Source organism: Saxophila tyrrhenica (genome assembly GCF_035928015.1).
Source record: "Saxophila tyrrhenica strain CCFEE 5935 chromosome Unknown scaffold_2, whole genome shotgun sequence".
NCBI lineage: Eukaryota > Fungi > Ascomycota > Dothideomycetes > Mycosphaerellales > Extremaceae > Saxophila > Saxophila tyrrhenica.
The window spans coordinates 1,491,766-1,519,518 of record NW_027041734.1 but is presented as its reverse complement, the minus strand read 5'-3'; the positions used below and the strand labels follow the sequence as shown (position 1 = coordinate 1,519,518).

General features: G+C 54.9%; 10 protein-coding genes across 10 annotated transcripts; 4 read left to right on the top strand and 6 right to left on the bottom strand.

The window, feature by feature from the left end:
- Positions 1–2,266: 2,266 nt before the first annotated feature.
- Positions 2,267–3,207, top strand: LTR77_001713 (uncharacterized protein; the record flags this gene model as incomplete). The annotated part of the gene is made up of 3 exons (XM_064798974.1): positions 2,267–2,566; positions 2,624–2,953; positions 3,007–3,207. 3 exons carry the CDS (start codon positions 2,267–2,269, stop codon positions 3,205–3,207), a joined length of 831 nt encoding a protein of 276 aa, XP_064663301.1.
- Positions 3,208–3,530: 323 nt separating this feature from the next.
- ini1 (Pre-mRNA-splicing factor ini1) lies at positions 3,531–3,909 on the bottom strand (the record flags this gene model as incomplete). The annotated part of the gene is made up of 2 exons (XM_064798973.1): positions 3,531–3,840; positions 3,893–3,909. 2 exons carry the CDS (start codon positions 3,907–3,909, stop codon positions 3,531–3,533), a joined length of 327 nt encoding a protein of 108 aa, XP_064663300.1.
- A 205-nt stretch (positions 3,910–4,114) lies between these two features.
- LTR77_001711 (uncharacterized protein) lies at positions 4,115–5,877 on the bottom strand (the record flags this gene model as incomplete). Its single annotated transcript, XM_064798972.1, has 3 exons — positions 4,115–4,456; positions 4,508–5,291; positions 5,363–5,877. The coding sequence occupies 3 exons, from the start codon at positions 5,875–5,877 to the stop codon at positions 4,115–4,117; spliced, it is 1,641 nt and encodes a 546-aa protein (XP_064663299.1).
- Positions 5,878–6,434: 557 nt separating this feature from the next.
- LTR77_001710 (uncharacterized protein) lies at positions 6,435–7,472 on the bottom strand (the record flags this gene model as incomplete). The annotated part of the gene is made up of 1 exon (XM_064798971.1): positions 6,435–7,472. One exon carries the CDS (start codon positions 7,470–7,472, stop codon positions 6,435–6,437), a length of 1,038 nt encoding a protein of 345 aa, XP_064663298.1.
- Positions 7,473–9,095: 1,623 nt separating this feature from the next.
- Positions 9,096–12,331, bottom strand: LTR77_001709 (uncharacterized protein; the record flags this gene model as incomplete). Its single annotated transcript, XM_064798970.1, has 2 exons — positions 9,096–9,180; positions 9,225–12,331. The coding sequence occupies 2 exons, from the start codon at positions 12,329–12,331 to the stop codon at positions 9,096–9,098; spliced, it is 3,192 nt and encodes a 1,063-aa protein (XP_064663297.1).
- Positions 12,332–12,519: 188 nt separating this feature from the next.
- Positions 12,520–14,433, top strand: LTR77_001708 (uncharacterized protein; the record flags this gene model as incomplete). Its single annotated transcript, XM_064798969.1, has 1 exon — positions 12,520–14,433. One exon carries the CDS (start codon positions 12,520–12,522, stop codon positions 14,431–14,433), a length of 1,914 nt encoding a protein of 637 aa, XP_064663296.1.
- Positions 14,434–17,864: 3,431 nt separating this feature from the next.
- On the top strand, positions 17,865–21,426 carry LTR77_001707 (uncharacterized protein; the record flags this gene model as incomplete). Its single annotated transcript, XM_064798968.1, has 3 exons — positions 17,865–18,036; positions 18,120–19,463; positions 19,517–21,426. The coding sequence occupies 3 exons, from the start codon at positions 17,865–17,867 to the stop codon at positions 21,424–21,426; spliced, it is 3,426 nt and encodes a 1,141-aa protein (XP_064663295.1).
- A 350-nt stretch (positions 21,427–21,776) lies between these two features.
- STE14 (farnesyl cysteine-carboxyl methyltransferase) lies at positions 21,777–22,720 on the bottom strand (the record flags this gene model as incomplete). The annotated part of the gene is made up of 2 exons (XM_064798967.1): positions 21,777–21,865; positions 21,922–22,720. 2 exons carry the CDS (start codon positions 22,718–22,720, stop codon positions 21,777–21,779), a joined length of 888 nt encoding a protein of 295 aa, XP_064663294.1.
- A 360-nt stretch (positions 22,721–23,080) lies between these two features.
- On the bottom strand, positions 23,081–25,105 carry LTR77_001705 (uncharacterized protein; the record flags this gene model as incomplete). The annotated part of the gene is made up of 2 exons (XM_064798966.1): positions 23,081–24,825; positions 24,973–25,105. 2 exons carry the CDS (start codon positions 25,103–25,105, stop codon positions 23,081–23,083), a joined length of 1,878 nt encoding a protein of 625 aa, XP_064663293.1.
- A 285-nt stretch (positions 25,106–25,390) lies between these two features.
- On the top strand, positions 25,391–27,181 carry ALG8 (glycosyl transferase; the record flags this gene model as incomplete). The annotated part of the gene is made up of 6 exons (XM_064798965.1): positions 25,391–25,438; positions 25,617–25,810; positions 25,858–26,351; positions 26,408–26,547; positions 26,598–26,908; positions 26,971–27,181. 6 exons carry the CDS (start codon positions 25,391–25,393, stop codon positions 27,179–27,181), a joined length of 1,398 nt encoding a protein of 465 aa, XP_064663292.1.
- Positions 27,182–27,753: the final 572 nt, after the last annotated feature.

The following is a 27,753-nucleotide window of genomic DNA, read 5'->3' as shown; positions in this document are numbered from 1 at the left end:
ACCGTTACGCCCAAGAATGAGCAGGCTACGGGACACAATGCAGCAATGTCGCTGCGTTCGTTGGACACTTTAATGAACAATCGCGCCTCCAAACCGTCGACGCCGGCATCCGCAGCAGGCCTCTCGATCAAGACGAACGTGCTAGTCCCTCCTCAACCCACGGCGCCGTCCTTGAAAGAGACACCTACAATCTACGAGACGCCGGTGACCGAGGAAGCTGGGTTCCTGCATCACGTATCTTCGCCGACAGCGATCCCTGTCATGGGAAGTTCACTCCGGTCGACAGTATCGACCTCGAGTATAGCATCGTCCATGTCGCCGAGTACCGCGTCCGTACTCGCCTCGCCGTACCTGGCCGCAATGACAGACATCACTCCACTGCCTTCACCACTGTTCAGGAGTGAATCTGCTGGGAGCTTGTTCAGAAGGTCACTGGATCGTCCTAGAACGCCTTCGATATCGAGAGCCGGGTCGATCGAGGAGCAGCTAACACCGACGGCAACGGTGCCTCAACAAAGCTTGGCCTCGTCACCTCCAAAGAGAAAGAAGGGATACGGAAGCCTGCTACAAGATGCGGTAGAGACAGCTCGCGCGGTTTCGCTACCGACAGACGACAGCGTGAAGAAGGAAAACTTGGGCCATGGGCGGAACAGGAGTATATCAGACTTTGTGCCGGAGCAGCTACACAACAGTGTTAGGCAACGACACGTCACGTTTGGAGAAGGAGATACCGCCAGTTTTGAGGCGCAAGAATATCACATGCAGCGCGAACAGAATCTTGCGGCGCAGAGAGGGCTAACAGTACCATCGGATGCGAAGTCGCATCGCCAGCTCCCTTCGCCTCCACCTAGTTCGTCGAGCGCAGCGAGTGACGGGGCGGACGAGGAGCCGGATCTTCTTGAAGATGACAGCCAGGAGGATTACTTGGAGATACATTGCGGTCTTAAGAACAAACGGAGGAAGTTTCGGCAGTTGCGACAGCTGGGTGAAGGTAGTTTCTCGAAGGTCATGCTCGCTACTCGACAACGGATCCCACCACAACCAACACCAGAGATTGAAGATCACGTCGATCCGCATAAATTGGTCGCTGTAAAGATTGTCGAACACGGTCCAGCCGGTGGCGCAGACGAACAGCGCATCGAAACGAGTTTGAAGCGCGAAGTCGAGATGCTGAAAAGCATATCTCACCCCTCCCTCGTCCACCTGAAAGCCTGCGAATACCAAACAACCCGAGCTCTTCTAGTCCTCACATACTGCCCCGGCGGCGACCTCTTCGAACTCGCAAGCCAGAAGCGAGACCTGCTCACCCCACCAATGATCCAGCGCATTTTCTCCGAACTCGTCTGCGCCGTCCGCTACCTCCACAACAACTGGATCGTCCACCGCGACATCAAGCTGGAGAACGTCCTCGTAAACGTCTCCCATCAAGACCTTGCCACCATCGCCGACCCGCTCACCCACCCAGCGCCACTCATAACTTTGACCGATCTTGGTCTCAGCAGACGAGTCCCCCAACCTCCTGAGTCACCTCTCCTATCTACCCGCTGCGGCTCAGAAGACTACGCCGCGCCGGAGATCCTCCTCGGTCAACCCTACGATGGCCGCCAAACGGACGCCTGGGCGCTGGGTGTTTTGCTCTACGCGCTCATCGAGGGTAGATTACCCTTCGACGCTCCACCCGGCAAACCGGACCGAAGTCGCAATACCCACCGCATCGCGCGCTGCGACTGGATCTGGTGCCGGTACGGCGATGCGGACGGCGACTGGGACTCGTGTCGAGGCGGAGAGTTCGAGGGTGCGAAGGACTGTGTCGAGGGGTTGTTGAAGAAGGTGCGGATGGGCAGGAAGGCGCTGGAGGCGATTGAGGGGATGGAGTGGGTGAGGGAGGGCGTGCAGGTGGAGGGTGGGTTGAAGATGAGGGAGGAGGATGATGATGAGATGTTGCTTTGAAGGATGTAAAAGATACCATGGGTTGGAAGCGCTGTGCTCGGAAGGTGGGTATGTATTATGGAGAAAGAAGGTGCCTTCGCAGGCTGTGAGACTTGCTGTGGCTTCGCTTCACTTCAAGTTTCAATCCGGGTCATCCCCGCTTCACAGTGTGCTATCTTCACATGCTCGTGCACGTGCATACATACGCTGCATGACCTGTGCACGGACGACTGAGATAGATCCAACTCCTATTCCTCGCCAGCTCCTGTGAACTTCACATCTTTCTACTTGACAACAACTCCATACACATCACCACATCCTTACACAAAGAAGTAAGATGGTCGCCTACGCCAACTTCACCCCAGAACCACCACCAAGGGCTGCCATCCGCGCCCGCAATGAGACGGAGGATCAGCACGAAGACATCCCGGAAGCCGACCGCTACGTCTACGTTATCATCAAGGATGCGCACGACTCTCATGGGCCTGGCATGATCTTCAAGCTCGGCTTCCTGGAGGCCTTCAAGAACTGCCTAGACACCTTCAGAGTCAAGTCCTGCCCGAATTGCCGCCCCGTCAGCGACATCCGCTTCAAGACTCACAACCAGATCTTCGCAGACATCACCACCCCTAAGAGAGTAGGTTCCAATGACGCTGGTAGCTCTTGAACAGCTAACGCCAATAACGCTGAATAGATCGGCTTCTGGCACAACACAACCACCACGATCCGCGCTTACTCGAACGTCCCGGGCATGCAATGCTCAAAGTGCAAGATCCAAGGCTACCCAAGTTCGACCGTACCGACCAAAGCTGTGCCGCAGACGATGACGAGTGTCCCGAAGAACGAAGTCGTCGCCCTTCGCGTCCGCGACCTAACAGGCTTCGAGATGGAGGTGAAGATGATGAACATAACCCCCTTCAGCTTCCTCATGGAGCAGTACGCCACCAAAGCCTGGCGCAAGATGAGTGACCTTCGCTTCCTGCTCGACGAAGAGAAGCTTCTCAAGACCGAGACGCCCAAGAAGGTATGGTCTGCGACGCAAGCGTGACGCCAGATCTTGCTAACGCAAGGCCACAGCTCGATCTTTCGAACGGAGACCTCATCGACGTGTACTTCGAGCAACTCGGTGGCCGAAAGCAAAGCCTAGATTCTCGAGCGCAGCGGCGGTACCTCACAGGATTTTTGGGTGTTATGGATGGGGAGGTCACGGCGAGGACTTGGTTCGGGGGCCGTCAGTCGGGCAACAGCAGGGCAGGCACGACGAACGTGGGGACATGAATTTCGGGTTCTTGGATTCGATGCTGCTGTGATGGATCAGCTTGAGGCTGTCAACTCTGCTTGTGCATAAGATTTACCTCAATGCAGATGTGTCCAAGACGTGCACCGAGTGCGTTCTGCTATAGTCCTCGCCTCTGCCTCTACCGGCGCATAGCAGACTCGGCCCTTCTCATCTTCCATTCCTGATCCTCTGATATCGCCCGGAAGCTCTAGTCGCCATTCACAGCCTTCCTCTTGAAGCCATCACGCGGTCTAGTCGCGATCGTTGTCCAGCTCTTCATATCATCATAATCCTTTGCAACTCTAATATCCCACTCCCACGCTCAATGATTCCTAAAATTCTTCTTCTGATAAAACAGATCCGTCCTCGAACTCCCCAGATTAATAATCTTCGGACACCCATCCCGATCCTTCTCCAGCCGCGTGCACTCAAAGCAGTAGAACGCATCGCTGATGCCCTCTCCGCCGCACACGACGCATTTGTTCTGGTAGTTGCCGAAGGAGCATTCGTCGCAGATGCGCACGAGGGTTGTGGGGCGCACGTAGGAGTCGCAGACGGGGCACTTGCCGTCGCATTTGTCGCAGAGGCGGCCGATGGCTATGCCGGCTGTTTTGCGGCACATGACGAGGTCGCTGGGGGAGGGTTAGTGGGGGAACTGGCATGGTGGGGGAGGGGAGGGCTTACGGGTGATGGCGGGACATGTTGCGCGGTGTGTGAGTTGGGGGTTGTTGCGGTGTTTGTTCGTGAGTTTGAGGTGGTGGAGAAGTGTTGTGTGTACAGCAGTGAAGAGAGAATATGCTGGAAGCAGAAGTTCAAGAGGTGAGGTAAGCCAGGATGACTAAGTAGCGTACATTCACGTGAAAATCGAAAACGGTCTTGTGAAGCTTCCAAGTACGTATTGACTATCTACAGCTTCGACGCCATCTCTTTCTTCGCCTGTTCTCTCAAGAGTCTCTTCAAGATCTTCCCAGAAGCATTCTTCGGTATCGCCTCCACAAACACAATCCCACCCGTCAGCATCTTGAACTTCGCCAGCCGCTCCCTCATATACGCATCTACCTCCTGCGTAGAAGGCTGACTACTTTTCACATCCCGTCGGACAATGTATGCCCGCGGCGACTCTGAGCCCTCAGCATTCGTGGGGTCTGGCACGCCTATCACCGCGGCATCCACGATGTCTGGATGGCTGAGGAGAACGCCTTCGAGCTCTGGTGGTGCTACTTGGAATGCTCGGACTTTGATCAGTTCCTGGAGAGCTGGTTAGCAGGATCTTAGCAGAAAGTTTTTGAGGCTATATACCTTCTTCCGGTCAACGATATACCAGTTCTTGGTCTTGCCATCACAGTACCCGATGTCTCCAGTGTGGAAGTAGTTATCCTCATCCCAATCCCGCTTGTTTGCTTCCGGATTCTCGAAGTATCCTCTTACGACCGTCGGCCCTCTTATGCAGATCTCACCTTGCACATCATAATCCGTGATGTCCTTGCCAGAATCGTCCACCAATTTCATGTCAAGATTCGGGAGAGGTCTGCCCACACTCCCCGTGGTGTCGCTCTCCGGATATGGGAACCGAGTGGCGATACAGGAGGTCTCAGTCATGCCCCAGACTTGAGTAAAAGGTACGCCCTCCCCGAGCAGCGCTTGTAGTCGCGACTGCGGGTGTTTATCGAGCGGTGCAGCGCCACAGTTCGCCACCTTGACCGACTTAAGACTACAGACGTCCTTTAAAGGGTGGTTGATTGCAAGGATCGCCATGGGCGGGACGACCGTCAAGTCAGTGATGCCGAACTTCTCGTGGGCGCGGAACCAGGACTCCGGCTCGAAACGAGGGAAGACGACGCCCCTGTGTCCAGAGCGGAGGCTTGATGTGAAAGCAGTAGGGAGCGTTGCGGCATGGAACATAGGGAGGTTAAGCACCCGCCCCACCCTCCAGTCTCTTGAGTCCGCCTCAAAGACCAGGGTGTGCTGGGCGATCAGGTTGTAGTGGCTGAGGTCGGTGGCCTTCGGTAAGCCGGTCGTTCCTGAGCTGAAGAGGCGAGCGACGGTGGTGTTGCTGCAACGCTCGAGAGAATCAAAGTGCTCCCTGCGCAACAGAAGCAGAAGGGTTAGCCAGCTTCAGACCACAGTTATTGCTTAGCGGGAGAGCATTCTCACCAATCCTGCTCGCCATGCTGCAAAAGATCGTTCCACTGCTTAAAGCCAGCCGGCGCCGTCTCCCCATTCGGATTGAAGATAATAATGTTCTCCTTCGGCAGACCAATCTCCTTTGCCGCTTTCAAAACATTCTCAAGCATGTCCGGTTGCGTGAGAAGATACTTGACCTTGGCAATCTTCAGCGTATGCGCCAGTTCATACGCGGTGTACGCAGGGTTGACACCAGAGAAGACGAGCCCACCCGCCACCAGGCCGTGGAAGAGGATCGGGTACTGGACATCGTTGAATGAATTGATGCAGACACAGTCGCCTCTCTTGGCTCCAATGGCTCGAAAGCCGGCGACCAATTTCCGGGTGAGCGACAGAGCCTGGCGAGCGCTGATGGAGTTGCTTGGGTTGTTGCCGTCGATGTATATCGGATCATCCCAGTCGTAGCGTGAGGCCAGGTCGTCGAAGGTCCATGATGTGATGTCCTTCGTTGGGATGGGAAAATGTTCTTGGGCGAGGAATGGCATGGTGATCGCTGCTAGATATTGGATGCTTGGTACAACACACAGATAGAGATAAACGAGAAGACCGCCGGTATAAGAAGGAACAGGCGTGAGAAGTGAACCGTGGATTGCCTCGTCAGCCCTAGGAGATACGATGCTGCAAGGGAGCGCAGTCCCGAAGATGGAATCTTACTCTCACCCACGTCCAACGAATAGCCTGTCGATCCGGCCGTAAAAGCGTGTAGGTCTTGAGCTGGCTTCCCAAAAGCGAAAGCGGTATGTTCGGCAGAGGACCATTCTAGAGACAAGGAGTTGATGCTGCCTCGGTTGCTCGCTCTCACGGCAGCAAAAGCTGAGAAGCATGGAGCCAGCGGTCTCCCCACGGGGCTGAGGACCGACAAAGTTTCTGACCGATGATGGTGTTGGAAAGGTCAATCGAACTGCTGAATCGTACAACGGTCTGAAGTGTTATAAGAGAAGCCCAGTCGCGGTCGGTAGAACATGTAGATCTAATTAACAAGGGTATAGAACGATCACAGCTACATGTATCACAATCCTCAGGACATCTCTGTAGCTCGTCCTCATTTGCCCTCCTCAGCCACATCAATAATCACCTTCCCAACCACCCTACCAGTCTTGAGCCGCTTGAATGCCTCCACCGCTTCGGTCATCGGAAAAACCTGATCAGTAACAGGCTTCACCTTGCCCTCAGCAATCCAGCTTCCAATCTTCTCAATGTTCTCGCGGTTGACGTCCGAGAGAAACACGACGAATTTCCGCCGCCCACCACCGAGGAAACCAGGCAACATCTGAGCGCCAAACGCAAAGCGCAGGAACGCTAATGAGGGCGCGCTGGCGACTTCCATGAAATGGGTAGTCGGAGTCGTGTAGGTGTGTGCTTGATAGTACAGCGCAGGGTCGCTGAAGACGTTGTCGACGACATGATCGAAGGGTCCACTGGTCTTAGCGGCCTGCTGAAGCTGCTCCAGTAGTGGACGAGCGGTGTAGTCAAGCACTTCATCCGCGCCGAGCGAGCGGCAGAGATCAGCGTTGCGGCCGGAGCATGAGACCGTGACGTGCGCTCCCAGGACTTTGGCGATTTGAATCCCGTAGGTGCCGACGCCGCCGCTGCCGCCGTTTAGGAAGACGCGCGAGCCAGTCTTGACATGGGAGACGAGGGAGCCGTAGGCTGTGACGGCCGCGACAGGGACGCCAGCGGCTGTGAGTGGTGAAAGGCCGGATGGGATTGCGGCGATGATCTTGTCGGGTGCGGCGATGTACTCGGCTAGGCCGCCTGCAGCCACTGCGTTGGTACTGGCAGCGCCGAAGACGAGCTGGCCTGGTTTGAGGGTCGAGCCACTCGCTGCGGTGATGATACGGCCGGCAAAGTCGAAGCCAGGAGTTGCAGGCTTCTTGACCGCCAGCGTGCCTATGAAAGCTTCGGCGGGTTTGTAGTCGACTGGGTTCAGACCAACAGCGAGGACCTGGACGAGATGTTTGTCCAGTTTTGGCGTGGGCAAGGAATGCGAAGTGTGCAGACTGAGATGCTTCTCGATTCCACCTTTGGCTGAGGCGTACTTCCAGATGCGCATGGTGGATGGAAGTGATTCTTCGGTCATGGTGGTGGTTTCAAGTGTTTTCTGCGGTCGAGTCGATGTCTTCCCGAATCTGTCCCTTGTTGGGGAGCTGTTCTTTATATATATATATCTTCGACACGGAAGGCCACGATGCCACTCGAGAGGCAGTGACGCGGATGTCCATGAGTATGGTGGTACGTGATACAACGATAGAGACCTGAATGTCGGTGGGAATCTCAAACTTCGACCGATGGAATCGCGGCAGGAGCGAACGAGGGTTAGCGCGGTGAGTGAGATACGACATGAGTCCTAGCGTGTCGATTAGCGGCGAGTTCTGAGCCGCTTGGATCTACGGAGATAGATGGCCGGATCGTATCTCTCATCTTCTTCCAGGCACAGTGTCTGCACGTCAACGTTGAACTCGCAAGACGCTGCCTTCGTTCTCAAATCTGGTGGCATCGAGATTGGATCTCTGGCGCTAGAGCAGATGTACTTCATGACAACGGTTGCTTCCTCTCCTTCCGTGGGAGGAGACGGCAGAAGCTGAAGACACATGAGAAGAGGGGAAGAGACCGTTTGCTAGACGTCAGTCGTTGATACAGGTATCTGATAGTACCGAAACTGACCAAGGAGATCCCTCATGCGATCATGTGCTCACCACACAGAGGTCCACGCTTGCATCCACCAGAAAGAGTCGACGTTCGCTCCACCTTGTTCTCCCAGCCATCATTACCTTATCGTCGTATGCTTCGCTAACATGCTTCCGTATCTCGCTCCCTTCGTCATGAGATCGTTAATGATGTGTGTCCCAGGAACCGGACCTTGTACTTGCGCCTCGGAGGTAAGTCCTTCCCATGGACTGGACAGTGGCAGCGATGGGCGACGTTGCGGTCGTTGTCATGGGCCTGGCACGCCGCTCAGGATCGGCCAAAGTCTGGCGTCGTGGTGGATGTTGAGGACGGAGCACGCAGCTTCGGGGGCGGCCTCGGGACAGGGCTCGGTGGTGGCGGTGGTGGGCATGGTGGTTGGGAATGCGGCGTGTCTGCTCGGGCGGCATTGCTGCCTTTTTGGAGCAATGAGAGGGCTAACATCATGATTGGATCGGATTTGGTGGTGAATGCCATTGTGGAATCCATCGTTGATTCCGCGTCGTGGGAGTAGCTGGAGATCTTCGAGGCAATGCCGAGCAGCAGTGACAAGTGGAACGGTCAGGCCGTCGACGCAGATTCTGAAGCGAGTGTGTGAACGCAGAGCGGTACAAGCGAAGGTGTGAAGGCGTGAAAGGCGAGATTCAAACGAGTGTGGCCTGCGAAAAAGCTGGGATCGTCCAGCAACGATCGGACTTGGACCATCTTATCTTTCTGGGTGAAGGTCAACGTCACACAGTTCCCCCGCGACAGGCTGTGTCCAAGTGTTTGCCTCGTGCTATAAAGCACGCAAACACAAAGCAACACCCGCGGGAGATCCTGGCTAGCTTGCTTGCTGTTTTCGGTCCGCGAAGTCGATGTCTGCGGATTAGTGGTGGCGGAAGCCCGGCAACAACTTTTGCAACACGGCGAGATGTAGAACCGGTAGTCGGGACACCTGTGACCATGCGCTGACGAGCAGCTGGCATGTGCTGTGGAGCCATGAATGCCTGTCCCGGATGCTTGTTGGGGACACCACCTACGGCTTGTCGCTCGATGCAGTCTTGACGTCTCCGTTGATGATACACCTGAGGCGGTACGACGTGTTATCCCTCGAAGCCACGCTGCTGTGTTCAAAATCGTGCAGCTCACATCGCCGCGTCCTCACCTGGGCAGCTGTGCGAACTCCCAAGGCCTTGCGTCGGGCACGGGTGGCATGTCCGGCTGATCAGTTCGCCCACGCTTCACGTCCGTGAGCCAGAGAGCATCTGCATTGCTTTGCATAAGCGCCTGGCGAGTGTTGGTGTGATCTAGGGCATTTTGAAGCACGAGCAGTGCCTCGTCAAACATCTCGGGTGACGTCTGCAAGAAATGTACGATTCTCGTCATTGTCGACTCCAAAGCTTCGCGGATCATCCGACTGGATGTGTCGCCGTGGTGAGAATGCGAGAGATGGGAGGACGGCTTATCGTGACGCTGGATAATGTCGAGGGATGCAGTGGCGCTCTTCTGCTTAGGTAGACCTTTCTTCGTTGTAGCTTGCCACAGCTCCATCAGTCTCGGCCAGACTTGATCGATACGACTTCGCATAAAATCTCCGGCATATTCACATAGTACTCCGATAACATCGATAGCAGATGCCACAGCAAACGGCTCCTCGTCATCCAGACGGGCTACGATCTCAGGCCACAGGGTGTTGATCAGCGGCAGAAACGAATTCTCATGGCGAGCTATCGCGGGCACTGTGACCTTGATCAGAGACAGCAGTGACGTCCTCAGCGATGGCGATGCTGAAGGTAGAAAATGCTGCGTGAGCTCTGTGATCTTGAAGAGGAGATTGTAAGTCTTCGGAGCTGGTGGAGGAAGGTCCGCCTCGTCATGCGGTTCGAGCAATGCATCCTCCTCTTTCTCCGCATCTGCCTCTGCATCTTCGGGATTGTCTTCGACAACCTTCCAAGGTCGCTGCGGGTGCGACTCCAGTGGCTCGGCTGAAGGCAGATCCTCGTCTTCATTTGCATCCCCTCGCAAGAGCGCGACCAGGCCTTCCATCGTTATCGGCTGCCATCCGTCTGTCTCCACTGTTTCTGGTCCCTTGCTCTGATCATATGTGATCGCAAGTTGTGGGGCCTTAGCACCTTCTTCTGCCATAGCACTGAGCACCTTGAAAAGCAATTCCACAAGTAGTGGGTATCCGTGGTAATCCTCCAAAGCCGCAAACATGCTTTCTACTGTGTCTTCCAAGTACGGCAGGAGACCTTGACCTGCCAAGCGAACCATCATCAGCAAGACCTGCGGCGCTTGCGACGAGACATCGAACGCATTTAGCTTCAAAGCCACAGCATTGGTGAGGTAGTCGACGTTTTCCACGATTAAGTCTCTTGTAGATGCATAGCCACAAGCTGATGTGAAGGCATCAAGCGTCGATATGCTGTCACGCTGCAGCTGGTCGTCTGGAGTCGCAAGCGTGTGCAGGACCGGGTAAAGGGCGTCCACCAGCTCGTATCGGAAGTCCTGACCTGCAGTCTGAGCGCGAAGTGCTAAGCCTCGAAGTGCCAACGATAAAAGTCTCGGGTCCTGCGGCTGGTCTGAAGACTCCGCCAAGGTGGACAGCGAGAAGGCGTAGAGCTCCTCCAGAGACTCACCGTAGGCCGCTGGTCCCTCTTCCTCGAATTGAAGGAAATTGTCTGGAGCATGTGCCTCTTTCACGGCCACTTCTGTACTCAATAGCAGAAGCCACAGGTTAGCTATCTGCATGTTGCCAACTGAGTAGCGCAGATCTTTGGTGACTTCCGTGACAAGGCTCGACGATGCACTGTATTTCGCAACCACTCTCATAATGCTATCCAGACGGTTGAGATTAGTTTCCTGGCCTCTGTACCTGGCCAGCTGAGAAGCGAAGCTGAAGTCCTTCGTCTGCACTTTCAGCACATCCAAACCCACGGCCTGTATTGGTGATGCTGGCATGGCAAGTTCTTGTTTCCTGGACTGGGGTGCGATGGTAAGCGCGGCACTATCACGTAGTGCGAGCATCAAAGTGCGGTCGATCGTGGTCATGTCTGCCTCGACCTCGACGAGCAGAGTGTACATAGTGGTGATGTATGAGGTTGTAGCTGCTTTGATGTCTTCGTCATGGCCTTGCATGACCAATGCAAGTTTCCGAAGCCGTTCGTAAAGCATACTTTGGAGCAGCCCAACGATAGATCGATCACTACGTAGCGATGAGCGGAGATCAGATGTGATTGCACTGTCTTCCCAGCCTGAGGCCATTGTGACAAGCGCATCGAGAGCAAGCTCAGAGCAGTTTTCGAGTGTTCGTCGACAGTGGCGAAGGAGAACTGTGCATAGCTGTGCCAAAGACTCCTTGACATCGTCTCGGGCGTGCGATTTGAGGCGTAAGATGTTGCTGATGGCTGGCTTGATCTGGGTGGCGGCGGCATCTTTCCACTGTGCACTCGTGACTGTCGCTTCTCGTGAGCTGGCAGCCAAGCTGTCCTCACTGGATAGACGTTTCTCATCACCCACTGTATTCTTCAACAAGACCCCGAGAACACCCAAGCAGTCAATGAGAGTTTTGTGATTGCGTCTCTGTTTAGTCTGTGGTGTCAAGATCTTCGTCAGTCGAGACACAAGACCTGGCAAGAAGTTGGCCTGTGCCTCCGCATCGATCACATCGGCAACGAGTGCTTTCAGTGCTGCACTTCCAGCAACTTGAGGCTCCATTGACTTTCCGTCTTGAACGCCATCTAGAAGCACGGAGATAGTCTGTCCCAGCTGAGGAAAGGCTAAATCGTCTGTCAAGGTCTTCCTACCCTCATTGCTCTTCGCCAGCCCGGTGAAAACATGATACAAGCACCAGAAGCTCGATGTTTGCAGCTCATCTGTGGTCTCGGAGAACGAAAGACCTTTGGGTGACTTGTCTCCGAGATTTGAGCACAAGATCACCAGTTGCGCCGCTAGCTGGGGAGGTATGTCTTGTTTCCAGCCCTTGTCGACAAGTGTGGCGATGCACTGAAGGGATATCTCTAGGCAGCGTATTGAGAGTGTCTTTGACTCTCGGAGCAGCTGCGCGATCGGGAAGAAGACATATTCGGCCAACTTTGCGTCGAATACGTTGCCTTGAGAAGACGTCGCTGAGGTGACCGTATGCTCGAGTTTTTCTAGCCGATCGACGAGAGTCTTCTGGTCAGTCCGGCCGCTTTTGTACGATGCAGCTGCTTGCGCGAGCGCTACGCAGTCCTGCTTCAGCCTTTGGAAGAGCTCATTCTTGCCTTCCATGGCATTTCAGAGAGTAACGGTATTGGATGTGCGACCATCGCGTGTTGTCGTTCAAGGGTATGCCTGTTCGCCGCTTGTTGGTCGTTGGAAAGGAAAGAAGAAGTTCGACTTGGGATTACCTAATCACAAGTCCACTACTTCACCTTCAACTTCGACACACGACGTCACGACACGTTCCATACCATGCTATGATTCCACGGACCATCGGCCTCCACTCACGCTCACTCAGACCCAGTCATGTGTTCGAAGGACCCGCTACGTGGCCATGGTCCAATGGCGGCGGCGCAGCACCGGCCCTGGAGCAAAGACGGGGCCTGAAGAAGCCAAAGCAAGCACCACTGCTGAGGCAGAAGGCTGGGAAAAATAATTGGTCGAGGGTTACGCCTGAGGAGATCAAGAGGATAAAAGAATATGAAGCACGGCGGTCTGAAGACGCAGACAATCGCCAGCGACAGCACAATGTCGGGATCAAAGAAGTGCTCGAACGAGCTCAACTATACGGGAAGCTGCGCGCCTCTCCCAGTGCCATCATGGACTTCTTGGTTGAATTTGAAGATCTCATGGAAGCATCACTCAAATCAAGAGCAGGAGGTAGGGCTGCTCGGACCACCGTCCCGGTCGAGGAATATCGTAGCTTGCGCGATAAATATGGCCTCGACGACAACTTTGATATCGTTTGGGGTGCTGTCAGCGCGCTTCTACGGAACGATGAGAAGTTGAGGAGACAAGGCAAGCTCTTGCTATTCGCCGCGTCTGACGCTGGCAGCTGGGAGGCTACCCTGCGGATCATGAACCATGCGTTCGTCCAAGCCCTGGATCGGCCATCAGTGTTGGACAGTTCGGAACTGGCCGGTCCACGTCAGCGTCTGTTCGAGCTCGCAAAAATGGGCAGTCAGACCGACTTTCGCATTTTGACACTTGCAGGGTTGATTGCTAAGTCACAGGGCCAATCCGACCGCGCTATTGCTTTCTGGGACGATGCACTTGTGGGCGCCGAGGCATGGGCGGAAGAACATGGCAGTGAGAGCGCCCCCGAGCGCGACAGCAATATGCCGCACCTCTTTTCACCCTGGATAGAGTTGGCAGCGGAGCATCTTGACCGGCGAAACTTTCGTGAGGCGGAACAGGCCATCAAGATCGGCTGCCGTCTCGACGACCCGACGTCGCATTTCAACGCAGCTCTGTCGCATCGCAGAGAGAACGCGCAGAACATCAACGTCGCCACGAGTGACTGGTTGTTTCACATGACCAAAGCGGCTTCTTCCGGCCACGTGAAAGCAATGCATGATCTCGCAAACTACTACATCACCAACTATTGGCCTTATCTGGAAGACGAAGTGCCAGACCACCTCAAGCCGACGCCTTTCGATCAATATCCGCCGCCGTTCGACTTCGGGAAGACCACCGTGAAGAACGCACGGGACGGCATCCGATCGGCTCTGGGATACGTTGCTACGACCTCGACGGAGTCTAAGGATAGTGTTTTCCACACGGCAGCATTCCCGCAAACGGTCGAAGGAAGACTGCAGATGGCATTGCAGTGGTTCGAGGTCGCTATGGCTTCACACTACGCGCCCTCATTCCTCCTGGCAGCAAGAGTATATCTTACAAAGGAGATCGACTCTGACCTCGCGGTCCCAGAAGAGGCCGTGAAACTTCGCGAAGAACGATACATCTCATCATCCAAAGTCGACTACGACGCAGGCAAGAGGAAACAGCCGCCCCCCGTCCACAAAGTCAAGAATCCAATATACAACCCGGCCAAAGCCAAGAAACTCATCCGCGAGATCTTCTACGCCGACCAAGCTGTCAAACTGCGCAAGGCCTGTTTCGACAATCGTCGCAAAACTGTGAGAGTGAGGGACGAGCCAGACGATTTCAAAGAGGTACGTCAGAAGCTTCGATACAACGTGGACAAGTGGTTCCGGTCCGACTTTTCCCACTTGTTCATGAACAGTTCGGAGGGGCTCTTGTTCGACTCCTCCAATGATATCAATGATCTGTTGAAGGAGGCGGAAGACGAGTGTGAACAGCAGGGTTGGGACCTTTATTCCGAGGAAGACGGAGGGCTACTGTATCGACATGGCATGCGTAAACGATGAACGGGCTATGGAATTGTTGTCCTGTCGTACTCCATATTTGACCGTGAAAGGAGGGGGGGTCGGCCAATCATCATGTTGGCGATGGGACCTTCAGACGAACGGCAACCAACGGCGACCTTGCACGCCGGACATTGCCCTTGCCACGATGGCGAAGCAAAACAAGTGAGGTTGTGCTACAACGTTCACACCACGCGAGCTGGATCACATTCAAGATCGATCCGCGGCTGCCGGGTTATGCCATGTGACTCGAATGACAACATTCCCGCTTCACAACGATCGATACGATCGACTGCAGACCGTTTGCGGCCGCAGCGACCGCGACGAATGACTGAGGTCTTGACAGTTCCGATTGCTGGAACTTCGTTCCGCTATACTTTGGACAGCGATAAGGAAGCAACCCAGTGCCGCAGAAGGATCATCGACCTATTCTACCTCGTGGGAAGGCTGGACGGAGAGTTTGAGATCCTGAACTCTGGTTGCGTTGTGTATAAGCCGGTGGCTATGCCTACATGTACAGTATTCAAGAACAGGGCCACCTGAACCCTGAAGCTTTGCCCACATCTCCTGAACCAGTTCAGCACCGGATAGAAATGGAACCGAGTCAAGAGTCCATCTTCCTCATCCCACTACGCTCCAACTTCGAGCTGATATTTGTCCCACGTACCCGGACAGTGTCATCGTGAACAACAAATCATGCGTGGCCTCCTGTCTGCTTTGCGTGCTTTCTCTGCAACCCTAACGTGCTGATCATGATCATGTGTTGTCAGCACAGCGCAGGAACAACCACGGCAGCCGGCTAGTAGGGCTCCGGTGTGAGACACTCATTTTGTCTAAGATGAATGGAAAGCACGACATAAGGACTTGAGAATGCTGGCGCCACAGGAGAAGCATCAGCCTTGCTCGACGTTGAGAACGAAGATGTAGCTAGAGAGTCATGCCTTTGCGGCGGTCTTTGCACTACTGCGACGCACGTGGGAGCTGTTGCACGCAGCACGCAACAGGTGATGTGCCTCGGTAGATTTCCGTCAGCATTTGCGCGACGGCATGTTCCAAATGCCTCGTGCCAGAAGACGGCGATCGAGTGCACACCACGATGCACATGTTCCTGATGTACCTGCTGCCAGACCAGGATAACGCTGTACAGCATCGTTAAATTTCGGCTCATGACACAACTCTGTTGGAAAACGTCGATCCGGCCTCTTCCTCTTCTCCCCGAAACTTTCCCTGTGTGCCTGAATCGACACGCCATCGGCATCGGGCAGCATCGCAACACGTACGCAATCATCCATAGTCGCAGTAATATCACTCAAATGAACATCATCTTGTCGGCCAAATCCGCAAGCCCGCGGGTAAACGTCGTGATCTGATCTTGGTCGAGGACGGTGAGCCGGAGCTTCTGCGGAGGATTTGTTGGATTGGAACGACTGCAAGACTGTCGATCGGATCAGCAGCACGTGGCTTCCTTTGCCGGTGGAGGAGGAGTGGAGATGTGGTTGTTTGGGCTCTTGGCTCGATGGATGGCCGGTCAGTGTGATGGGGTGGTCACGTCGATAGTTGCATCGGCACATTTTTGGAGGAAGTACGGATGGGACGTATTGCTATGTAGAGAATGTTCTATGCAGTGGGGTGGGACGCTGTGCAGGATTACTGTCATCGTGCAGCGGTTTGGTACGATGCTGGATGTGAGACTGATCGCAATGTACCTCATGGTGCAGATGAAGGCGTTGCTTGGTCGCAACATCGAGATACGGCCATCAGTCCAGCAGTATTGCTTTTGCACATTGTAGATAGGACCTCCAATATCCGTGCTGCACCCGGTGGACCACATGCATTGGACAGTTCCTTCAGGAACAGCATCACGCAAGGAAGGATCTGATCGTCTGCTGTCGTCGACCACGCGCAGATGTGCTTTTTCTGATAAGAGCAGAATCGTCAGATTGACGATCGTTCAACACCACGTTCTGTTGACCTTCTTCACATCTTGCCCTGGCAGGTTGTAACGGTGACGGACATGGCGTTATTCTTCATCCTTGTACCTGGAGATTCGAGGACAAAACTAAATCCTTCATCCCGCCATCGCCCGTCAGTGGTTCTTAGACCGACGTGGAGGGCTTTCAATTGCATGCCGCATGCAGCGGAACATCATCTTGGAACATCATCACATGAATTCGAGAGAGACACTGGAATGGACGCTGACCTGAACCACCAGGTGCACGCGATCCTCGGCAGTCACGGCAGTTCTGCTGCTGTGCCCTCAAACGGCCTCACCACAGCAGGAGGTCTCGCCGTAGTGAGAGGAGTTCGCGTTTTCCTTCCACAGCTATACATGCAACTAACCATGCGAGCGAGGCAGGGGTGAGCAATCGGGCCGCCAGCTACTGCATGAGGCGCGCAGTAGCGATGGTGCTAACGACGAGGCAAAACTCGTGAGAGCCGGCATGGCATTTCTCTGGAAGATGCCGAACGACAATCAATCTGGAATTGACAAGTTTACCACGAGATGCCACAAGATGAAGATGTTGGAGAAATCTCTCGGAAAGCAAGACACCTTCTCCGCGCACGCCATACCGTCGTGCTACCTATTAGAGAGCAGCGGGAGGACCGTCGGAAGTCAAAGGTGAGAGCGAAGGAGAACCTACACGGCCATGTGCCCCTTGGTAGGCTAGATGAAGGACACCAATGGGGTCGATCATGGCTTCTCGCTACTGTCGCCACGAGTCCGGTAGAGTTTGACGCTGCTGAGAAGCTTCCGATGGGGCTTTTAACGTGTCATGGCATTGGGCAGAAATGATCCCGACGCTCGCGTGGCTTTTCGAGCTCCTGCAGTGGAACGTCCGGCTTTTTGGCCTCGCTGTCGGTACTCGAGCTGTTTCGTGCTACCGGTTCTGCTGTGGCTGCCGTGAAACCCCATCCTGCCCGCTCATGCTCGAGCACAGGATGACAGCGGTGCGGGGAGTTTCAACCCATGTCCCGGACGCCCACTGGCAGCAGGACGAACAACCAAGAGAGCCCGGCGAATCAAAGAATGTTGGAGCCGTCTTCACGGTACGCACGGCCGAGTCTGACCCTAGGCTATCGTAGACTTATCCACCTGCCGCTAGGCCACGCGATTCATCAATCGCTTGCAGCTAGTCAGCCTGACGTCCGAGCAGGCATGCACGGTTCCTGCTTTGCATACCCTTGCGCACTGTTCGCATCGCCGGGGGCACGCCGCCTTGTGATCTGGCGGCGGCGAGGTGGCTTTCTCGACCCTGGCACGGTTGAATGCTCCACCTCAATGTTACTTGTAGCGGGCCTTTACCCAGCATGTGCGCGAAACGCACGAGGTCAGTCAGGGTTGACCACTTCGTCTTGTCTAATTTAGAATTTGAAACTACAACATCTTACCCACTACTGCACTTCTGGTTCATGATCCGGGTCCGGCTCTTCATATGTACGCTGATCGGTCACTCGCGCGTCCGGACGTTCAGCGCAATCGCCAACACGCCGCCGACGACCAGCAGATCCGTCTCGACAACTTGATTGCTGTTGGTTTGGTGCCCCCAGATGAGCGACAGAACGTGAAGAGGAAGAGGAACAAGAACGTGGTGTTTCAAGAATCCAGTACGATCCTTCGTGCGAGACAGCTTGCTGAGCTGTAGCTGTCCATACCGCCAGACCTGCTGACGAAAGTGGCATCGTCTTAGATACCGGGCAGCGACAGGTGTCTCAGACACGGCAGGCGGAAGAGCACCTCCCCTCCAGGATAGGTCGCCAGCCCACGTCCGCCGCTGCCGACAGAGGTCAGCTGCCGCAACGACCCGGCCACAGCAGGTTGTCGTCGTTGGCGCAGCTTAAGGAGCACCGGAACAGCATGTTCGCTTCCAAGCATCGCGAATCACGGCGCGAGAGGACGTTTATTGGTAGCGTCTGCGCTGCTTGCGAGGAACCCCTGGAGCATACCCTTCGAAACGAGCGGATCCTTCAGTTGTCCTGCGGCCATGTTGCGCATGAGGCCTGCTTCTACGAGTATATCAAAGAGTTCGAAGCTCAGAGCTGCCCAACATGCGATGCACCGCTGGGCGTGGACACAAGCAGAGGAGGAGGCATCGACTTTGGAGAGTTGAACAAGGTGATTCGATCAGCCCAGACTCCTGATCATGGCGAGAGGCGCATGGAACCTTCCAATACTCCAACACCATGGGACGCGGAGTCCAGTCGGCAAGGAACAATAGCGAACCAGAGTAGTCCACGCAGACCGCAGCGCCAGACTCGAGAACACTTGCTTCCTAAACACACTCGAAACAACGCCTACCGGTACAACACCGCTCACGGACGGAACGAGAGCGGTGACACTGGTATGGTGTCGTCTGCGGACTACGCAGACACGCACAACACCTCCGGCCGACGACACGACTATGATGTGCAGTCAATGGAGACTACGCTGAGCAGCCCAAAACACCATACCAGGAATCCAATACCTGCACCGACAGTCACTGTCCGCAGCGAATTCCCTACCCTGAGCAAGTCGCGACAACAACAAAGCTTGACCTGCCTGATTACCGTGGAGGTCATTGACGGTAAATGGCAGCCCAATCCGGAAGATCTACGAAGCCCACCGCCAGTGCCTGCCACGATACCAGAGGAGCCTTATGAACATCACTACGAGCAGCCCAAGCCTCAATCCAAACCACGTTCCCGACCCGAGCCCCCACGGCAGGTGGACAGTGTTCACGACAATCGTGAGACGCTGGAGCACGTGAAGCAGGAGTTGTACTCGCGATGTGAGAACTGGCATGGACTGGATTTTGAAAGATTCGGCAGGCTTATACTTCATGCTACAATCCGTGTCGGGAAGGACAGACAGGCGTGGCAGGAGCTGGAGTGCTATCTCTTCACGGAGATGCTGATTTGCGTGAAGGCGAAGAAGATCTCGCCAACTGCTAGCCAGCAGTGGGAAGGACCAGAGGGCCCGAAGCAGAAGTCAAAAGTGACGTTGAAGGGTTCGATCTTGATCAAGAAGCATTTGAAGCATGTTGAGGTCATCCCAGGTGAGTTTTATTGCCGGCTTGAAGACGATGACTATACTGACGACAGTCTCCAGAGTCTGAAGTCCTCACCCTCAGCCTTTCCGTGGCCGAGCTACCACACTTCCATCTGCAGTTCATGGAGCACTCCCAGCTCGAGATGTGGCGGAAGGCCCTGCTCAACCTGAACAACCCAGACATGCCTGAGCCACAGGTCGCAGATTACGACCAAGATACCTCTGGTACCGAAGAGGACGAATATGCTACGAGGTCTTCCAAAGCAGATCGGAGAGTGTCGTCGATACACTCTTCGTCGTATGGTGCGAATCGCTCGCAAGTAACAGCGCCGACTGAATACACCAACTCTCGAGCTGGAACGCAGGACATGCGGTTTGGAAGCCCGTCGATCCATGTCCCGCTGGACATTGTGGTCGTCATACCTGTGACATCTTCCATGCAAGGGCTGAAGCTCAACGTCTTGCGAGACTCACTTCGCTTTATGGTCTCCTCACTAGGCGAGCGAGATCGCATGGGCTTGGTCACCTTTGGCTCTGGCGGTGGCGGAGTGCCTCTTGTCGGCATGACTACTAAGAACTGGGGCGGCTGGTCAAAGATTCTGGAGTCGATCAGGCCAACAGGCCAAAAGAGCATCCGCGCAGACGTCGTCGACGGCGCAAACGTCGCTGTGGATCTGCTCATGCAGCGCAAGTCAACTAACCCGCTGTCCACCATCATCTTGATCAGCGACTCAGCTACCTCTGACCTGGAAAGCGTGGACTTCGTGGTCTCGAGAGCCGAAGCGGCTAAGATTTCGATACACTCCTTCGGTCTCGGACTAACGCACAAGCCTGATACCATGGTCGAGCTGTCGACTCGGACAAAGGCCAGCTATACATTCGTCAAGGACTGGATGATGCTGCGCGAGTGTTTGGCTGGCTGCATCGGCGCGATGCAGAGCACATCGCATCAGAACGTTAAGCTCAAGCTCCGGCTTCCTGAAGGCTCGCCAGCGAAGTTCTTGAAGATCAGCGGTGCCCTCCAAGTAACCAAGAGAGCGACCGGAAGGGACGCAGAGGCTTCGCTTGGTGACCTGCGCTTTGGCGATAAGCGTGACATACTGGTCCAACTTGCCATCGCTCCAGACACCTCAACTCCAGACTCCCTTCCATCCGACCCGTGGGAGAACATCATCTCCGGCCTCGAAGCTCTGGGAGGACCAATCGACAACGACGACAGCAGAGCCATGTCCGTTGAAGAACTTCCATTGATCCAAGCAGATCTCAGCTGGGGTGACATCCTTCGCGAAGGCAACCTCGCCCAACTGCCTCGCCCTTCACTCCTCGCCATCACCATGCTGCCTTCACCCAGCAAGAAAGCCCAAAACGCCCGCCCAGGCACCCCTCCCATCCCACCTCACCCTCACATCGTCCAACGACGAATGGAACTCCTCACCTCCGACATGCTCACGCGAGCCCTCACCCTCGTCAGCAAGGGCCAACCCGAACGCGCCCACCACCTCCTCGCCGAGACCCGCTCCATCCTCCGCGGCCTAAACAAAGGCGGTCTTCCACCTCTCCCCCCACCACCCAACAGCGCCCTCCCTCCAACCCCCAAAAACAACGACCTCAAAAACACACCCAACGAAGCCCACGTCCCCCTCCCCGAACCCAGACGCACGCCTTCGCCCCCGCGAACAGAAGCCGTAAACCCTTTCACCCCCGCCGCAGGCATCGACACCATCACCATGACAGCGCTCGACGCAGAACTCGAAGCTAGTCTGGAATGGATCTCGCACCCGGCCGTCTTCGCACGGGACTCGCGAAAAGCGGTGCTCCAAGCCATCGGCGTCATCAGCTCGCAGCGAGCGTACACGTTCCGCACGCCGGCTGAATCGCTCTGGGCGGCGCGGGTACCGGGGATCAAACGCCTATCTGAAAGGAATTCCGACTGGCGGGAGGCGGGGGATGAGAGTTTGAGAGAGGAGTGATGACTACCACCAGTATCAATATTCGGCAGCTGATGCGAGGACTTAACGACGACTACGATCTACACCACCGCCCTATGGAGTTTTCTTTGGCTATTTTCTGGAGATTTTCTGTGGATCTTGTGGATATGTATGATGAAGTGTACATACACATTCTTGTGGCCGGCATTGGCACGATGTATTATTACGAATATTGGCGGACGACGACTTATTCAAAACAGCTAGCTTCTATGTGTTGAAGGGAGCACTTGTTCATAGAGATGGAAATGTCGATAGCCAGCTGAATGTCGATATTTCTCAGCACTTTGATACCGGCTTCTTGTTGTTACAATACTGCTTCAGTGCACGCTCGCTCATCGTATGAGCGGTATCCCAGTCCCCGTCCGCTTCCGATACAACTCATAGTCCTCCCCAAAGAAATCCACCAGCGTGATCTCCTCCGCTATCCATTCCGTTAGCACTCTTCGTTCCACATCAACGCCACTCAAGCCAACTCACCTCTAATCCTCTTCCAAAAAAACATCCACAGCGTCATCAAATAACCCACCACACAAACCTTATTCCCAACCAACACTTGCGTCCCAAACGCCCACCAGAAGAACCCAAAGTAGCTCGGATGCCGTAACCACCGATACACCCCCTCTGTAACGAGCACATGCCCTTCCTCCTTGGTTTTGGCGGGGGTGTGGTTGAAATTCGTACCCGCTTGCGCCATCGCCAGCGTCCGGACGCTCTGTCCTAGAGCCACGAGGCCGACGCCTAAAGCGATCGTGTAGGCGTTGACGAAGGATTGCTGATACCATGGTATGAACGCCGAGGCAATGATTTCGACGGTAGCGAGGGTGTGCGCGACGTTGTACGCCACCCCATTACTCCAGAGCAGGAAACTCGATGCTCGCGCTTGGGGGGCGTTGAAGCGCGCTGTTGTCCAGAATTCGAGGAAGTGGAAGAGACTCAGGCAGGCGAAGAAGGCTGGTAAGCGCCATAGCGTGCTCCTGGCGAAAAGAAGGTAGGCCGTGTTTAGAGTGCAGGCGGCGAGCGTGAGGCCTAGGGTGAAGGACTGCAGGGCGATGGAGGAGAGGGAGCGGCGGCCATGGGGGAGCAGGGAGGGGTCGAAGGGAAGGGCGCGGCGTTGGAAGGACGGGCGGGACCAGTCGAATCCATCTTCGTTGGGTTGACGAGTTGTGCCGGGGATGTGGTTTGAAGCTTGGAGTCCCTCTGAAGACGTTTGTGCTGTTGTAGGCAGGTGGCCATTGCCGTTGCCGTTGGCGGAGGAGGAGACAGATTTTCGCGCCATGGTTTCCAGGTCCTAGAGCCTTGCGATGTGGTTGTTCTTATGTTTCTTCATCTCACGTCTGCCTGGAGTCAACATTTGAAACGTGAAGTTCAAAGTAGGTGCACCAAATAAAGCGAACGTCATTCCTTTGGCCGCTTCTGCAGCAACAATATGAAGCCCGGAACAAGCCGAACGACGAGACGTAACGACACGAAAATGCTGGAAATGTCCCATCCTATTATTTAGTAGGCAGTAGTCTTGAGATACCGAGTTCATTGACTGTTCAAGAACCACGAACGTAGTGAAGTCAAGAGTGGGAGCAGCTCGGTCAATATACGGAGATCGCTATCATCGACACATGTAGATCTATCTCTAAAGCACCTACGTCGGCCGTAACAAAGGATGCGCCTCGGTATTGAACACCCACTCGTCTAGACTAACAACATCCGGCTCGCTAAAGACCAGATAGAAGTACTTCAGGGTCTCCGCCGTCCAGAAACTCTCCATACTATCATACAGTCTCGGCTGCTCTTCAGTCACATCCTCCACTGAAGCATATGCAATGTCTGTTTTCGTGGCAGTGCTGATGGCTTGAAACATCCGCCACGCTCGGTCTTGTAGCGTTCGGTCGCCGGTGATGCGGTATAGGATAAAGATAGATTCGATCGCCTCGGGTCGGAGGCTGTAGCGAGCGTCGGGGATGTCGACGACGCCGGGTGGAAGGTTGCGCTGCATGATGACGCGCTGCGCGGATTCGGGCGATTGGTTGGAGAGATCGCTCTTCTGGATGTGTTCGGAGACGGCGGCGTGCCATGAGGCCTCACTCCATGTGCAATTGTCGTGAGAGTCGCCGGTGCAGGGTATAGCCTTGAAGATCTCCGGCATAACGCCTGAGGGCATGCTTTCGTAGGCCCACAGACATCCGTCAACCAACTGGCGAGCGGTCGAGATCTCGTCCGGCTGCTGGAAGACTTTGGCTGCGAGAGCGACCATTCCACCGGCGAAACAGCTGAGATGCTGGCCTTCTGGGACCAGCTCGACGTTATGCGCAGAGTGTCTTCGGATGGAACCTGCAATCAGCATCTGATCGTTGTTCGGGTTCAGCGGCTGGAAGAATATGTGCTCCTTCGCAGACTCAAGAGCGGTCGTGTACATGTCTCTGTACTGGTCATTTCTGCCTCCCAGCATCAGGTGCTGCTTCGGAAAGTATTCATACAAACTGTCCGACATGCCTCCAAGGGTGAATGTGGTGCCCTTGTGGAAGTCCTGCGTCTTAGCATTGAGCATGACCGGCCAGAGTCCGGGGATCTTCGTATCGTTCTGTTGTGCCTGCAAGGTGTCCGTGATTCGGGCAATGGCATCATACCATTTAGGGTCGCCAGTGAGTTGTGATAGCCGTGTGAACTCAAGAGTCATCGAGCCAATCTCTGCCAGCAAAGCGAATCGGTCTGCTTCTTGCTCCACGCCCTCTGCGCCATTCTTCCACTTCCATCTTGTCACTGGCATCCTGTTAGGGGTGTCGAAAGCTTTGTACAGCATCTCGCCTAGCTCCACCGCCTTGTCCAGCAATATCGTACTTCGCTGCCCGCTGACATCGTATGCACTCAGCAGCCCTCCAAGATATCGAATCGTCGTCTCGAACACATTGAGCGTTTCCAGCTCGTTCGAGGTGAAATCAATCGTCTTGACCTCTGACACCGCCATATCAAAGTCCTTCTTCAGCCCCATGATCCACAATGTGTCCAGCGAGTCGACCAAAGTGGCCCCCCAGCCTCCGAAGCCATTACTGGCCAGTCCGGACATAGGAGCAACCTCATCTTGCAACCACGCATGCTTCTTGTACCCTTCCCATGAATGTACAAATGCCTCCTTTACGGCTGCCAGACGTGACTGCCGTTCCTGCTTCTCCTCCTTCGTCTCGATCGTAAAGTGTGCTTGTATCCGCGGAATGCTAGCCAGCGGACCTGAAGGGAGTGTGGTGAAGTTCTCCACGGGGTGCCGTTGAGGGACGTTCTTCCATCTGAACCTGGGCATGAACAGGCTGTACCATGGCGGTGAGACAGTGGTCAAAGTAGGAGATCTCCTAGTTGGCTGTGTGAGTAAATGAGTGGCAGTAGCGCATGCTACTATGGCGAGGATCAACAGGAGGACCCATCGCCGGAGGAGACGCAGCATGCCGAGGGCATGGAGGAGGGTAAGGAGAGACTAGGGGACAATAGGACAGCGCATGGCTTGTAATGAACGACAAGACGGGAAAGGAAACCTCTACCTACCTGGTGAGGCTGTTGATACCATCTGTAAAGGAGTTGGCCAGGATGACGCGGTCCAGCTCGATCTTAGCACGGACGCGGGCCAGAAGGTTGAGCTGTCAATGGCACCGCCTTTGTCTGGTGTCAATATGTCCATGGTGGTGACCACAAGGGCGCCGTTTCGCGCATTGTCTCGTGCATACCGTTGACGACGGCGGAGGCGATGTCGATGTAAGATGAAGAGTGCGACTCATCACGATAAATTGCGTCTTCAGATGGATCGACGTTTAGCGTCCGACGCGCTGCACGTGATGGTGTCTTCTGTTTCCTCTTCCACCTATGCGGACACCTACCGAACTTATTGATAACGTGAGGATGGAGGGATAACAGCATCTGCAGCAAGAACTACAGCGATGGCGGAAGTGTACCCAACCTTGGGCCAATGCGCGGCGGTAGCGACAGCATTGAAAGTGCTCCTGTGGCCCGCGTAGTAAGTCAACCGCCATATACACCACGGAGAACTACAGACCTGACACATTACAGCCACTCCACTGACTTCGAAGTACACCGGAACTGGCTGGGCATCACCCACTCACTCCCGCTCAAGGACTGGTACTACGAGGTAGCCTCACCGCCCCTGTTCTTCATCCCAACTCTAATGAGAACAGAACACCTCAGAATGGACGCTCGACTACCCTCCCTTCTTCGCCTACTTCGAATGGCTGCTCTCGCAAGCTGCTCAGTATGCCGATGCATCCATGCTGCAGGTGAAGAACCTGGGCTACGACAGCTGGCAGACCATCTACTTCCAGCGGGCGACGGTTGTTGCGTCTGAACTGGTGTTGCTTTACGCTCTTTACCTGTATAAAACTGACCCTTCGTCTGAAGAACATCGCTAACGGCATCCAGTTTCGTCAAATCTTCCCCATCATCGTCGAAGAAGCAGTCCCACGCAGCCGCGGTGTCCATCCTGCTGTCACCTGGGTTACTGATCATCGACCACATTCATTTCCAGTACAACGGCTTCCTCTACGGCATTCTCATCCACTCCATCGTCTTTGCACGCTCGGACCCTGGGAAATTAGCTAGCGGCATCGTCTTCGCCGCTTTGCTCTGCTTGAAGCACATCTACCTCTACCTGGCGCCAGCGTACTTTGTCTATCTGCTTCGTGCTTACTGCATTGGACCGCGATCAATTTTCGACATTCGGTTCTTCAACTGCATCAAGCTTGGCTTGGGGCTCGGTGCGGTCTTCGCGCTGGCTTTTGGACCCTTCGCCTACCTTGAGCAGATTTCGCAACTCTTGAGCCGGCTGTTTCCATTCTCGAGAGGACTTTGTCATGCATACTGGGCCCCGAATGTATGGGCGATGTACTCATTCACCGACCGAGTTCTGATTCTTGGTATGGTCTCCTCACCCTATGCTTCGAGGCGAGGACGAACAGCTGATCATGAGCAGTTGCGCCCTACCTCAAACTCCCCCTCAACACCTCCGCAGTCAACAGCGTCACCCGCGGCCTCGTAGGCGACACCTCCTTTGCCGTCCTCCCCAACATAACACCCCGCACGACCTTCATCCTCACCCTCGCCGCTCAAATCGTAAGCCCCCCCTTCCCACCCCACCAAACCCCAACCTAACGCCCTCGCAGCCCGCCCTCCTCAAACTCTTCCTCGCCCCAACCTGGCACACCTTCGTCTCCACCCTCACCCTCTGTGCCTACGGCTCATTCCTCTTCGGCTGGCACGTGCACGAAAAGGCCATCCTGCTCGTCATCATCCCCTTCTCCCTGCTCGCGCTCAAAGACCGTCGGTATCTAGGCGCTTTCCGGCCGTTGGCGGTGGCGGGGCATGTGAGTTTGTTCCCGCTGTTGTTTACGGCGATGGAGTTTCCGGTGAAGGTGGTGTATACGGTTTTCTGGTTGGTGGCGGTGTTGTTGGTTTTTGATCGGGTGGCGCCTGCGTATGTTCCCATCCTCCAGAGAGCCGCCGATGATGAGACTGCAGAAGCTGATGCTATGACAGGTCGGAGAAACCGCGCGTGTTCCTGCTGGATCGATTCTCGTTGCTGTATATTGCGGTGGCGATCCCGTTGATTGCGTATTGCTCGCTGGTGCATCAGATGGTGTTTGGAGCGAAGTATGAGTTCTTGCCGTTGATGTTTATCAGCTCGTACTCGGCGATCGGGGTTTTTGGGAGCTGGGTAGGGTTTTTGGTCGTTTTCTTCACGGAGTGAGCAGCCCTTCGGGGAGAGGCGATCGAAGAGGCGAGGGATGGTATAGAGCGGGAAATGAATTCTTCTGTTCCAATCATGTCTTTCAACTGAAAGTCAGTTTTGGATTGTGGAATCAACTTTGATGTCAGGCCAGTGTCTAAATCAGCGTGAGATGTGGTACTCTTGAAGCTGCTCAAAGAGTGTAAGCATCGCTCATGGAATCGACAGCAGAAGACGAGTTGGTTTCATTGACGATTGCATATCGATGGTGTATTGGGTGCATCTGTGGAAAGTGCAAGGTTATAATATGCTTCTGCGAAGGAAGAGAAACAGAAGTATTGTAATCACACAGACAATATATCGTTGAGTGTGTCGCGCGTTCCTCGCATGCCCAAGGACGGAGTGTTGGGCGACTGCATGAGTTTAGACATGGGAGTGTGGTTTAATATTTGTACTTCTGAGGGTATTGAACACATTATCAACTAATTCTCCAAATCCCGGCGACTCGAACGAGCCCAAATATGTAGTGGTGGCGGTGTTGTATCGTCTTGGTATGGCGGATGAAGGTGCTCGAAGTTTGTGCTGGGCCTTTG